Source organism: Bison bison, unplaced genomic scaffold (assembly GCF_000754665.1).
Source record: "Bison bison bison isolate TAMUID 2011002044 unplaced genomic scaffold, Bison_UMD1.0 scf7180017864465, whole genome shotgun sequence".
NCBI classification, from domain to species: Eukaryota; Metazoa; Chordata; class Mammalia; order Artiodactyla; family Bovidae; genus Bison; species Bison bison.
Genome location: NW_011495026.1, coordinates 4,136,251 through 4,151,474, shown reverse-complemented (window position 1 = coordinate 4,151,474; position 15,224 = coordinate 4,136,251). Strand labels below are relative to the sequence as shown.

The window sequence follows — 15,224 nt, the reverse complement described above, 5'->3', positions numbered from 1 at the left end:
TGTTGTTATCTATCAGAACATTTGGTCAACTGCACACTTTCCCTGTTTCTCCTCAGTAATTCCAGTAAATGGCATCTGCATCACTAGTTTTTCATTTCAAATCCTGGCACTCATTCTTAACACCTTATTTTACCTTTAATCTAGTCACAAATTAATCCTGCTAACTCTACCTCTAAACTGCATTCAACATGCTTTTAATTCCCAGTTTCACTGTCAGTTCCGTAACTGAAGTCACCAGCATCACACATCTTTACTATGACAATAGCTTCTTCCACATCTTCAAACATCTACTCTGGCCTCCTATATCAGCCAGGGGTTTTAGTTACAAACTAAAACACAATCTAACCTAAGGAGAAAGTATTTATTAGAGGATATTAGCTCAGACCCTCTAGGAGGGACAGAGATTCAGGCTCTGCAGCTAGGAACAACGGCTGTTATCACAATGCATGAGCTGTCCCAGAAGAGACCCTGCCACCCATGCTCAGCACAGACCCCACACCCACCCTGATGAAGCTAGGGGACTAGGTTCTGGGAACCCTGACACTACTTGCTCCAAAACTGAGCCACTGACCTCACTCCCTCCAGTGAGGTAATTTCTCCAATTACCTCAACAATATCATTTTACATTTGACTTAAAACAAGATTCAAAATGAGATCTACATAATGCTCTAGAGCCGGCGTGCCACAACTACTGAAGCCTGTGCACCTAGAGCCTGTGCTCCACGAGGGAAACCACTGCAGTGAGAAGACCGCACCACAGTGAAGGGGAACTCCCGCTCACAACTAGTGAAAGCCTGTTCACAGCAGTGGACACCAAGGGCAGCCTAAATAATTTTTAAAATCCACAGTGAAATATATCCTCTTGTTAAAAATGGCTATCATCAAAAAGATAAATATAAAAACTAAGTGTGTACAGAAAGGGAACATTCATGTACTGCTGATGGGAATGTAAATTGGTATAGCCTCTGTAAGAGTGTGGAAATTCCTCAAAAAATTAAGAACTACCATGTGATCTAACAATTCCACCCGGGATATATCCAAAGAAGATGAAGGCAGGATATCAGGAGACATGTGCCTTCTCATGTTACTACAGCATTATTTACAACAGCAATGAGATGATAGACAACCTAGGTGTCCATCAGCAGACGAATGGATAAGGAACCAGTGAGCCAGTAAAGTTGCTCAGTTGTGCCCAACTCTGTGATCCCATGGACTGTAGCCTACTAGTCTCATCCATTCATGGAATTTTCCAGGCAAGAATATTGGAGTGGGTTGCCATTTCCTTTTCCAGGGGATCTTCCCGACACGGGGATGGAACCCAGGTCTCCCACATTACAGGCAGATGCCTTACCATCTGAGCCACCAGGGAGGTTTTCAGTTAAGTGTGTGTGTGTGTGTGAATATTACTCAGCCATAAGAAAGGAGATTCTGCCATTTGTGACAACATGGATGGAACCTGAGGGCATTATGCTAAGTGAATAATGATAGAGAGGGACAAATACTGTATGACACCATTTGTATGTGGAATCTAAAAGAGCCAGACTGTTAGAGGCAGAGTGGAATGATAACTGCCAGGGGCAAGGGAGTGAAGGGAATGGGGAGATGTTGGTCTAAGAGTACAAACTTCCTGGTGATTATAGTTAGTAACACTACTGTATACTTAAAAATTGCTAAGAGTTGATTTTAAGGTTCTCACCATAAAAAAAGAAACTAATTATGTGATATGATGGAGGTGATAGCTAATGCTATTGTAATCATTTTGCATTATTCAAGGATCAAATCAACATGTTGTATACCTTAAACTTAAACGTTATATGTCCATTATATCTCAATAAAGCCAGAAAAAACAAAAAGACACAGGAAAAAGATAACCCTCTACATACCAAGATGGCTTCCCAGGTAGCTCAGTGGTAAAGAATCCACTTGCCAATGCAGGAGACACAGGACATGTGGTTCCAATCCCTCAGTCAGGAAGATCCCCCTGGAGGAGGAAATGGCAACCCACTCCAGTATTGCCTGGGAAATTCCATGGACAGAGGAGCCTGGCAAGCTACAATGATGGGGGTCGCAAAGAGTCAGACATGACAGAGTATGCACGCACTACTTACCAAGGAGAAAAGCCTCAGAAGAAACCAACCCTGCTAGCACTTTGATCTTAGACTTCTAGACCAGAACTGTGAGAAATAAATTTGTTATTCAAGCCACCCCACCACTACCACCAAAGAAAGGACAGCAAACAATATAAAGTGCAGATTATAATGTTTACTCTCGGTTTTGAAAATTTTTATAACAGTAGGAAACATTTGGGAAAGTAGAAACATTTTTGCATTTTGGGGTAATACAGATCATCCATCTATATAGCTCTGTACTAGTCCCGTTTAGCAGCATTCAGATTCGTGTGAGGTAGTAATGTGTACATAGTGTAATTTAGCCAACTTCTAGTAAACTCGGTAAACTGTTAAAGGCATTTTACCTAGATATTCATTAAATAACTATATTGGGGCTACCATAGCCTATCCAAATTTTAAATCCTGTGGTTCTGAGTAGCTATGCAGACAAGATTGAAAACTGCTGGGTCTTCCCTACCACTACTGAGACAAGAGAAAAAGTAAATAAAATAATAGTTTTTCTCTAGAACTTAAGGGAGTTGGAAAATGCCAATAATTTTAACATTTTGGTGTTCAGTATATGTATATAATAACACATTATCTGGTTATGTTTCTAAAGTTGAATTAATTATTAGGCCTTGAAAGAAAAAAGTAGTCATCCCTACTACAGGTAGTGAAATCCATTTTGATCTATTGATGATCTTTCTTTATTGCTCAAATATGAGCATTATTCATACACATTTATTAACTTAGGGGTTACTTAGTAAGAACCAAAACTAAAGTAAGATGCAAAGTATAGTATTAAAAATCATGACTTATAGAAGCTAAGGCAGGATGACAGGCATGGTAAGTGGAAATTTTAAGTCATGATTTTATTTTATAAGGAAAACTTGATAATAACAGAAAATATATTTTTTAGTAAATAAAAAGGAGCTGTCTTTCAATAAAAATCCCCCTATTTAGGTAAATAATTTCTGTGATTTCATTCTATCACAGGTAATTCATACAGAACTCTCCCTATGATTTCACTGCATATCTCTTCTCATTATTTTAATGACACTTCTGCAGTTTGACTTAAGGATATAACTTCACATTTATAGAGCACCATCTATTCATTCATGACTTCATGCCATCCCCCAAAAAAGGTCTTATGGAAACTGTTTCTTTTTTTGAGATAAGGAAAACTATAATCTAGAATTTTCATATTACCTTGCTAGTCACAATTACACATAGAATTCCCTATTTTATTCAATATACGTTCTTGTTTTGCAACATACGCTATTACCTACAACCTGACTTTAGGAAACTGACTCGTAGCAGTTGTCAAGAAGAGTCTTAAAAAAGAGAAAGTTCCACACAAGTGTACTTTCCACACAGTCTTAGCTAGGTTACTCTTGAATCCTTCCATGCCTTACAGAAAAAGCAATGAGTCTTCTGTAAACCACACCCAGGAGTGTGACGGTGAGCACCACCATCCCACACACTAGGCTGAAAGCCCACCGTGGACCCCAGGCAGTGTACACTTGGCTGATGAACACAGGTCCAAGAATCCGTGCTGCACTTCCAGACGCTGTTAACCAGCCCATGTACACACCCTGTGGAGGGAGAAGCACACTCGTAATCAGGTGTAGTCATTTTCTCTATCTGTTGTTTTTAAATTAATTACAAAGTGCCTCTCTATAAATACCACAAATAATGAATGATAAACTTATTTGATATACTATTTAGGAAAAATAAAAGTGTATAAAGAACAAACACTGTCTACTGAAATGATTTATAAACTTACCTTTTAAGGCTAACATTTGTTTTGTACTTGCTATTTTCCAGACACTACATTAGGTGCTTTACATATATTATTTCCAATGTTCACAAATTTCTATGATTGGTATTATCCCAAATTAGCAAGCAAGGAAGCTAAAGCTCAGAAAATTCAAGTAACTTATCCAAGAGATTCGAAGCCCTATTTGGCTGACTCCACTGTATTAATTTCCATGTCACCACAATGTCACTGCTCCAGCTACAATGTCCAAAATGCAGCATTACTTTTAATATCCCCCCAATTGTAAATAACCTGTCAAATGTGGATTAAGTAAATAATTTATGGCACATTTAATAAATGGAATGCTACACAGTTGCTTAAAAGGCCATCCATATACAGAATAAGATCTTTTAATGAGAATAACATCTATTCGCATTGACATAGAAAGTCATGGTATATTAAAGGGAAAAAAATCCAAAATGTAGAAAAAACTTTATATACTTGAGATATAATTCATATTTTTTTAAAAGGCATGAGGGTGGATATACTTGAAAAGGCATAACAAAAGTCATGAAGGGTACAAATGAAGTACACTATGAAGTGGTTAACTATAGTATGATGGGCTAAGGGGATCCTTCCTTTTCTGCCATATGCATTTCAAATTATTTGACTTTTCTTGCAACTATCATGTATTGTTTTTGTAACTAATATGCATTTATTCCTGATTTTGAAAATGTGAAAATATAACTTTATAGATTAAAAAATCCAGAAATTACTAAAATGTTTATGATTTTAGTTTAAAAACAGTGATAATGAACTTCTTTTAATCTTTGCTTTATTTAAAGAAAAACACTAATTTCTACCTTGAAAATGTAAAACCATCAGTTTAATTTTTATAAAAAGGAAGATACTGTTTTTCATTTTGTTGCCATTTAAATAACTGCTTCCCAGGTGGTGCTTGTGGTAAAAAACCTGCCTGCCAATCCAGGAGACATAAGAGATGCAGGTTTGGTCCCTGGACCAGAAAGATCCCCTGGAGGAGGACTTGGCAACCCACTCCAGTATTCTTGCCTGGAGAATCCTATGGACAGAGGAGACTGACGGGCTACAGTCTACACAATCGCAGTCAGACTTACTGAAGTGACTTAAGCATGCATGAAGGAAAGTCAGAAGTAAAATCTGAAATAATCTAAATGTACAATAACAGGAAAATGACCGAGTAAATGATGATACATACATAAGATGGAATATGTCTCCATTAAAAAATAATTCCTTAATATAAAATGTTATGGGAGAATATTTGCAGCATAATTTAAAAAAAGTTTAAAAAATAGTATCAAAGATATAGTCCTATTTTTGTGTTAGGCCCACACACCCATGCACACACACACGGATAAAGACTCTAAGTGGAAGTATATTTCACCAAACTGTAGTACTTGTCTGATACTTTTCTCCATTTTGCTTCTATACTTTTTCTAAGTTTTAAATAATGAATATGGAAATTCTTATAAGAACAAATTTAAAATAACAAAACTGCTGCATACTTTTCCAACTACTGTGTTTTCATCTCTTAATAACTGTCCCTAGGACCACATGAAATTAAGTCTAGATCCAAATTTGGCTATCAATTTTGGTTGGCTAACTGTTGCCTAGTTTAACAATGAGTTTCTGAAAAGTATGCTTCAGATAATTTTTTCTATGAAAATAACTTACAGCTCATAATCTGAGTTCAAAACATCCTTAGTTCTAACTTAAAGTACTTTCTGTTAAATTTCAGCTTACAATCTTGTAAGTACTTTATGAAAGTGGTGGGGTTTTAAATTTAAAATGCTGAGTATGATAAAAATCCCCTAAATCAGCTTATGTAAAAATGGAGAATGGATGGAAAAAAAAAATGTGAGTGCTTGCAAGTATACATATACCCCACATAACTCCAACGTCAGAATAACGGACTCACCTGAGGGTTTGGTCCCAGAATTTTCGAATATAATGTATAGGACATAACATTGCAGGATGGATAGCCTATTCCAATTAGCACAGCTGATATGAGGAACTGGGCCAGATGGATCATGGGGGTATACAGGCACCACGCTTGTTCAACTGGGCAACCAGTTGGTTCTTCACTGTGATCTTCTCTTGGAGACTTCCAAAGAGTAATAATTATTTCTCCAAATGTGGTATTAGGGATTGAGTTATTATGTAAATCTATGAAAACAAAATTAGTACAGTGTGTTACTTGTTAATTTTAGATGAATAACAGGGGCTAACATTATAGAATTATGAATGGCTATACCTTCCCACTGTATTTTGGGAAACTGATTTCCCCAAGGTAACAAGACAAAGAAGCCAACCCATATAATGATGAGTCCTCCCAGTAGAAGAGCACGCTCACCAATCCTGTTAAAGAACAGAAACTCTGTAATTTAAACATGAAACAGTATATTATAACATATAGTTCTATTACCTTTATAATTTTTAAAACTATAAACAAATAATATCTTGATACTTAAAGTGATATATTAATTAAAACAAATACAAACTATAATTTCCCACTAAGAGGAACTAGGACTCCTCTGAACACTGGCTGATTTCAAGTCTGGGACAAGAAGCATTAAGATGAGCCTTGACATCTTACCATACCAGAAACAATAGAAATTATCAGTGACTACTGGTCATAAAAGAATTCCCTGGCTGTCCAGTGGGTAGAGCTCTGCCTTTCTACCACAGGGGCACAGGTTTGAACCCTGGCTGGGGAACTACAATCCCATATGCTGTGCAGTGCAGCCAAAAATAAGTGCTCAGAGTCAGTTTGAGGAAGCTAGCCAAAAACACGACGTGAATACCAAAGAGAATAGTAGTGACAATGACTTGAAACACATAAAAATGTTATAATCTATAAATACATACTATATTAAAATAAAATATTCTTGGTAACTTAAGAGGATGTTACAGAATCCACTAGTTATTTTAAAAATCAGTTAATAAAAGGAAAGAATCTCTATCTCTCTTCTAAAAGCTATACTAAGAGATTTAAGAAACACAAGGGCCTGAGTCAAGTGAGTAAGCTATAAAATAATGTAAGACAAAACAAATTTTAAAAAAAATTAAGAGTGTAGAAAATCTGAATACACACTGGATATTTGATATTTAGAAATCACTGTTAATTTTTTTAGATGTGATAATGTTGTCATCTTCAACTTTTAGAGATACATACTGAAATATTTATGGAAGACATGAAATGATGTCTAACATTAGCTTCAAAATCATCCAGGTGTAGAGGATAGGGAGTGGTATAGATGAATCAAGATTATCCAAGGTTATAACTGTTGAAGCTGGATAATAGATGTTAGACATTCAGGACATGATTCTCTCTACACCTTTGCATATGTTAGAAATTTTCCATAATAAAATGTGAAATACACAAACAAGATCAAAGGTTCCTAAAACAAAAGAAACCCAACACTTCCCATCACCTTCAGAATGCCTACAAGGTTTCATATCTTTCCAACCTGATCTCCTCTCATTTGCCATTTCTCTCATTCTGCTCTAGCAAAAATGGCCTTCCTGCTTGTTCCTTAATCATATGAAGGTCAGTCTTCTGAGGCAAGAGTTCCAGGCCCCTGAAATGGCTATTCTGATTTCACTGAAGTCTCAACCCAGATATAACTTCAAACTGAGCTGCTTTCCTTGAGAAGCCAATCAAAACACTACCCATGCCACTTTTCATTCTCTTCCTGTGCTCTATTCTTTATACTACTTATTATGACCTGATTCCATACTTGTGTTTACTGGCTTTCCATAGAATACAAGCTCTTGGAAGGTATGAAATTGGATAACCTGTAAGAATATCAGCAGGACACTCTATCTTTGTAGCAAGATGTAATACATCTACTATTACTTTAACTGAATATGAATCGATGTCTATGTCCATATCTGTATATTGGCCTTTTTCAGTTCAGTCACTCAGTCGTGTCCAACTCTTTGCGAACCGATGGACTGCAGCACGCCAGGCCTCCCTGTCCATCACCAACTCCCGGAGTTTACTCAGACTTATGTGCACTGAGTCAGTGATGCCATCCAACCATCTCATCCTCTGTCATCCCCTTCTTCTCCTGCCCTCAATCTTTCCCAGCATCAGGGTCTTTTCAAATGAGTCAGCTCTTCACATCAGGCGGCCAAAGTACTGGAGTTTCAGCTTCAGCATCAGTCCTTCCAATGAACACTCAGGACTGAGCTCCTTTAGGATGGACTGGTTGGATCTCCTTGCAGTCCAAGGGACTCTCAAGAGTCTTCTCCAACACCACAGTTTAAAAGTATCAATTCTTTGGCTCTCAGCTTTCTTTATAGGCCAACTCTCACATCCACACATGACTACTGGAAAAACCATAGCCTTGACTAGACGGACTTTTGTTGGCAAAGTAATATCTCTGCTTTTTAATATGCTGTCATAACTTTTCTTCCAAGGAGTCAGCATCTTTTAATTTCATGGCTGCAGCCACCATTCTATCAGATCTAGTCCCTTAAATCTATTTCTCACTTCCACTGTATAATTTGGCCTCTTTCTTGGCTCTATAAAGACACGAATCTTCGTAGTATTCCCCATAGCACCCAACCCTATGCACTGACTCAGTATTTGTCAAATGATCTTAGAACTTTATTAAAGTTACATTGTTAAAGTATTCAGGAATAATTAAATTGTTAAAGCTGAATTCATCAACTAACATGCCACCACAGACTATATGAATGAACTAAATTTTATACAAGAATTTCCTTACAGTTTACTTTTGCAAAATGCTTCTTTAAAAAAGTGTTCTATGATCCACAGAGAACAGACTTATGGACATAGTGGGGGAAGGAGAGGGTGGAATGGCGAATTGAGAGAGTGGCAGGGAAACATATACATTACTATATGTAAAACAGATAGCTAATGGGCAGTTGCTTTATAACACAGGGAGTTCAACCTGGTGCTCTGTGACAACCTAGAGAGGTGGGATGGGGTGGGAGGTGAGAGGGAGGTTCAAGAGGGAGGAGACATACGTAAACCTGTGCCTATTATTTTCTGTTGATATATGGCAGAAACCAACACAACACTGTGACACACTTATCCTTCAATTAAAAATAAATTTTAAAAATAAAAAAACTAAAAAAGTGTTCTATGATCAAAGTTGCAATTAACTTTGAGAAATGCTACATTCTCTATTTGTCATGATGATATAGTATATATACTGAAGATTTAGGAGTTTTAGAGTAAAGGAGTTTGATTATTTTAACCAGAATTTTCCAGACTTAACTATTAATCTTTCTTGTTGTATAACATATATTACCACATAGAAGAACAATATTTTATGAAATACACTTACAGAGATACTTTAAATAAAATATACAAAAGATACATTAGAAGACAATTATTCACTTTGTAAGATATTCTTGCTTTACCAAAAAATCTTCTACATGGTATAGAAATATGCTCCTTTAATAAATTTTAAATGTTTGCAAACGTTCAAGGACTAAAACTCATACAATAATAAGAAAAAAGATTCACATTATTTTACTAATACATTCACTTACATCATTAGCTCTGTTTCATGCCTTATTTAAAAAAAAAACAGGTGTGAAATAAAAACAAAGACACATAACTTACTTTTTGGAAAGTAATTTTATCCCCATGAAAATAATAACTGCCTCAACTCCAAGAGCAGCAAGTATTATTCCATCATATAATACAGCTTGTTCTCTGGTCCAGGCATACATATCCATTGTTAATGGAGTCACAATGCTAATAGAAACAAAAAATAAATAATTCTCATTTTATTTAAACCTTAGTCATTGTTAAAGTTGAAATAGTAAGCTTCATTAGATACCAACACATTTAAGAATTTGTATCCCTTTTATCAATGACATCAGATCTACATAAACAAAAATAGAAACACATTTTAAGGACATTTTATTGTAACATAATATCACAGTAACACAGGCTACTAGGTTTGGCTGTTTGCATTTTTATTTTTTAATAGTTATTATAATTATATAAGTAACATACCACACTGCAAAAAGTTTGAAAAACAGGAAAAGAAAACAAACCATAATTCCTACCATTCTATTATAAGAAGTCATGGTTGCATTTTGGTTTAAATTGGTCTCTTTTCAATGAAATAATATTACTATGATTAAGTTATGAGAAACTTATGGGATTGCTTTTTCTCTTCCTCAATTTCTTTTATAACTTTGAATGCACATATTTTTCTCCCTATATCTAAGGCTACTCTTTCTTTATATGACTATCTGTCTCCTTCCTTGACAATCTTCTTTTCTGACTTTCTATCTCCTTCTGTTAATTACTACAAAAAGAATTTAAAAATATTTAAAATAGTCATTCTTTAAAAAAAAAAAAAAGTCACTTTTTTTTTTCAAAAAAAGAAAGTTTATTTGAGAACAAGAGTGAAAGCTGCTGCAGACATCTGACAAGGTAGACGTGTCTTGATAATAGCAGCCATCCATATTTCAGCCTACCAAAATTACCACAAATGGGACATATTTTTTCTAACAAAGATATGGATGTACATAAAGGGCTATGGCTAAACAGAGTCAAAGGAAAGTTGAGGCCCCATAGCTTATCCCTTAGACTGATAGGTGATGTAGGACTTAAATCAAACAATCCAGTCTCCTAATGCAGTGGCTCTCAACTTGGCTTCTTATCAGAATGCCAGGGACTTTGGAAAGAATATCTCCACTATTAGACTATACCCAAGTAAGAGTCTGGGTGGGGTGGGTAGGACCCAGGCACTGGTGTTTATTTAAGCATCCCAGGTGATTCCAATATGCAGCCAAGGTGAGTGGCCACTGCTCCAGAGGGAAGTAATGACCATCAGCAGGTTCCTCAGCCCATCCACTCCGTTAGGAAGGGGCATCTGTTGGTGTCGTGGCCTCTTGGTGAACCTTTATTTACTCTGCTCTAGAACTCCAGGCGTTACCTGTTTTGGGCAGATTTAGAGCATTTCCATTTGCCTTAGTGATTTTTACAGCAACATTTAACCAGGCAAATAACATCAAAGAGAGAAAAGTTGGAAAAAGAGAAATTTCCATAAGGCATGATATGAATAAATAAGTGGAAAAAAAATCTCAGAAAAAAATCACTTTTTTTGGCCACATGGTATGTGGGATTTTAGTTCCCTGACCAGGGTTTGAACCAGCATCCTCTGCATTGGAAGCATTGCATCTTAATCACTGGACCACCAGTCAAGTGCCAGAACATCACCATTTTTTTAACATCATTTTTTATTTTAAAATCAGATGAGCTGCTTTAGAAAACAGTTCAGTGGTTTTTCAATAAGCTAAACACAAAATTATCATATTATCTAGCCTTTCCACTTCTGGGTATATACCCAAAAGAACTGAAAGCAGGGACTCAGATACTTATATACTAATGTTCATAGTAGCATTATCTACAATAGGCAAAAGGTGGAAATGACCCAAATTTCCACTGACAGATGAATGGATAAACAAAACTGGTATATACATACAATGGAATAATTCAGTTATTAAAAGCATAAAATTCTGGCACATGCTACAACATGGAAGGACCTTGAAAACATCATGCCAAGTGAAACATGCAAGACACAAAACGATAAAGATTGCATGATTTCACTTATATGAAGTATCTGGAATAGGCAAATTCATAGAGAAACAAAGTAGAATAGAGGCAACCAGGGGCTGGGTGAGAAGGAATGGGGACTTACTGATTAATGGGTGTAGTCATGCTTCTGTCTGGGATGATAAAAAGGTTCCAGGGACGGGTGGTGGTGATGGTTGCACAACACTGTGAATGTATTTAATGTCACTGAATTGTACAATTAAAGATAATTAAAACAGGGACACGCCTGGTGGTAAAGAATTCACCTGCCAATGCAGGGTTTGGGTTTGACTGCCCTGGTTCAGAAAGATTCCACATGCTGTGTGGCAACTAAGCCTGGGCACCATAGCTACTGAAGGGCCGGCACCTTAGAGCCTGTGCTCCACAACAAGACAAGTCACCACAATGAGAAGCCTACGAACCACAACCAGGGAGTGGCTCTTGCTCACTGTGACTAGAGACAGCCCGCACAGGGACAAAGACCCATTGCAGCCAAAACAAAAAGTAAAGTGGTATACCTTAATCAACAAGTACATTATTATATACAAATTTGATCTCAATTAAAAAAAAAAAAAGAAAATATGGCAGAAAAGTTCTAAGAATCATAGCAGACTAAAAGTTTAATACATGTCCAGTAACACGTGGCTTCCCTGGTAGCTCAGTGGTAAAGAATCTGCCTGCCAGTGCAGGAGATGCAAGTTCAATCCCTGGGTTGGGAAAATCCCCCAGAGAAGGAAATGGCAACCCATTTCAATATTCATACCTGGGAAATCCCATGGACAGAGGAGCCTGGAGGGCTACAGTACATAGGGATGCAAGAGAGTTGAACATAACCAAGCGACCAAACAACCACCACCACCATTAACATGGCTCAACATGGATTAATGGGAAATAAATATACAAGAGAATAAATTAAATTCTTAAAATTGAAAAAAAAAGTTTTACTGATACTTTCAAACTGTGGTACTGGAGAAGACTCTTGAGAGTCCCTTGGACAGCAAGTAGATCAAACCAGTCAATCCTAAAGGAAATCAACCCGGAATATGCATTGGAAGGACTGATGTTGAAGCTGAAGCTCTAATACTTTGGCCACCTGATGCAAAAAGCCGACTCACTGGAAAAGACCCTGATGCTGGGAAAGATTGAGGGCAGGAGAAGAGAGAAACAGTATGAAATGGTTGGATGGCATCACTGACTCAATGGACATGAGTCTGAGCAAACTCCGAGAGATAGTGAAGGACAGGGAAGCCTGGCGTGCTATAGTCCACGGAGCCACAGAGAGATGACTGAGTGACTGAACAACAATATTCACCATAATAAAATAAATGCCCACAAAAGGAGATGAGGTAAAACTTTCATATATCTCAATAATTTTTTAAAAATTAAGTAGATCTGGCATAAAATATACCAGCATAAAAATGTTACAATATATTGGTAAGTGAATACACCAAGCCGTCAAATGATACTATCACATATTCTATGTTGGCTTAATGGACACACACATACACACAAACCTCAAAACTTACAGTTGTATAGAAAAAATTGTTAGGAAAATAAAACACACACTGATGTATTAGCAGTGGCTACCTCCAGGGAAAGTAGTGGATATGGAAATACAGTTGCAGTGTTTGGAATATTTTTAACAAGAATATATTATTTTAATAATATAATGGAAAAGTATTTTAAAAATAAAGCCATATGATAACTTTTATAGGTCAATAAAGCCTACACAAGGCAGATATACTAGTTTTTTTCAGGATTAGGGCTGAAATAGAGTTAAAATTTCTAGACTGAATCCAATATACATAAGTCGGGAACTACATAGCTTAAAGTAAATTAATACACAGTTTTATAACTATATTTATCATAAAACTCAAAAGGAAAGGAAGAATAGTGAAACAGACTCATGATAAGGCAGTAAGTTTATCGACAGAGAATTAACTACATTCAAGTTAAAAGGCAAATAATTTATACTTGCCTTTTTACATCATAAGAAAAATATGCCTCACATAAGGTTTTTGAGAATATCTATAAGCCTGATTAATATTGCATAAAGAAATACAGATTATTTATACAATCTGATTTAGATGAAAACAGAAAAAAACTTACGTTTCAAAAAGGGCAAAGATAAATAGAATCACAAAAAACAGAATATTGGTGGCCACAACAGCAACTTGATCAATATTTTCTTGGGGGACTTGAACTTCATCTGTACTTGCTACAGTAAACAAAAGAAAAATTATATTATTTACATATTTAATTTTCTCATGACACTAAAATAATGTAAAAATTATACGTAGAAAATTCAATGACTAAACATTTAAAATGGTTTTTAGGCTTCAAAATAGTTTAAAAGTAACAGAATTTACATGATAGAAATAATTTTTAAATGGCATTGAAAATTAAAGTGAATTTTCTTTCCAAGACATACATTTCAATTCTGTTATCTATAGGAAATACTCAGATTTTCTATTTGGCATCTCTCAAAAAGAGAACTGTATGTCCATAGAATTCTATAAAATCATCTCATGCGAGTACATTTCAGTTGCAATTTTTTTTCCACCTTACTGAAATTTTAAATTTACAAGGATTTCATGAAGACCTCGAATAGTTTACTAAATCAGTTCTCAGTTCTGATTCACTTCAATGGATACATATTCTAAATTTCAGTGAATTAGTATTACTAAATATTGTTGCATTTTTTACCAGAATTTTTGAAAGTCCTCACATTACCATTTATATTTTTTGCAAAGAACTACCAAGATTTGATGGCAGTTTCATAAATTAGGAAGGCAAATGAGTTCAGATATTCACTGATCTTGAACTATGAAGTTAAGCAACAAACTCAATATAAGCTGTATCTGATGTAATTGAGAAATATGAAGTTACATACATGTATTTATATACATTCATCATGTTTTTTAAATAATTTACCTACTTACTCAGAGTAAACAAGGTAAATAATACAAGAATATATTTACTTATGCTATCTTTAAGTGTATGCACAGCAGAAGTAGGAGCAGGGGATAACTTTCCTAAGACGTAGCAAATTTCTATTTTTTTTTTCATAGTAGTGCCTGCCTTCATATCTCAAGATTCCTGAGAATGAGTTTCTTTTCCAATATCAGTCTGTTATACTTGTGGGCAATTAGGCACCTTGAACACTCAACACAGGGTTATAACCTCCCTTTTACACAAAGAAAACCAGTCATCTTTGCCCAGTTCCTTTTCTGGGGTAGATTCTGGTCCCTGTGGGCCTTAAATTATTTGGATAGACCTCCCTGATTCTCAATTACCACCTAAGCCAGTCTTTAATCCTTTGAATCAAATACCAACATTGCCCCAAATTAGACTATAGTTTATAAATGGGTGGTTAGTTTTCCACAGCCTCCAACCAGCGCTAGCTTTAGTGGGGAGACTCAGAAATGATGCATCCTAAACTGCGGGAATTAACTAGGTATCATAAGAATTTTAAGAAAACACTACATTAATGTATTGATTGAAAAACTGTGTAACTGGAAATCAAACCTGATCCCATGATAACACCTTTAGTAAGAGGAACAAACCTGATATATTTCATCTAAACATTTACTGAAATTTAAAAATCATCTGTTTTATAAAAACTATTTTGAAGGTCCTAGAAATCTTATGAAACATAATAGATTACTCCTTTTAAAACTCTCATTTGTGTTTCAGAGCAGTGCTGTCCAACAGAACCCTGACATGA

General features: G+C 35.8%; 1 protein-coding gene across 3 annotated transcripts in view; it reads right to left on the bottom strand.

The window, feature by feature from the left end:
* Window positions 1-2,097: 2,097 nt before the first annotated feature.
* MFSD8 (major facilitator superfamily domain containing 8) overlaps window positions 2,098-15,224 on the bottom strand; it is a 37,853-nt gene continuing 24,726 nt past the window's right edge. The window contains exons 8-12 of one of the 3 annotated variants that reach the window (XM_010860251.1): window positions 13,607-13,715; window positions 9,509-9,643; window positions 6,161-6,264; window positions 5,825-6,072; window positions 2,098-3,703 (exon numbers count right to left, since the gene is read on the bottom strand). In XM_010860251.1, coding sequence (XP_010858553.1) covers window positions 3,497-3,703; window positions 5,825-6,072; window positions 6,161-6,264; window positions 9,509-9,643; window positions 13,607-13,715 — 803 coding nt within the window. In that variant the 3' untranslated portion in view covers window positions 2,098-3,496. The remainder of the gene's footprint in view (window positions 3,704-5,824; window positions 6,073-6,160; window positions 6,265-9,508; window positions 9,644-13,606; window positions 13,716-15,224) is intronic. The other 2 variants (XM_010860252.1, XM_010860250.1) reach the window with 2 other exon arrangements.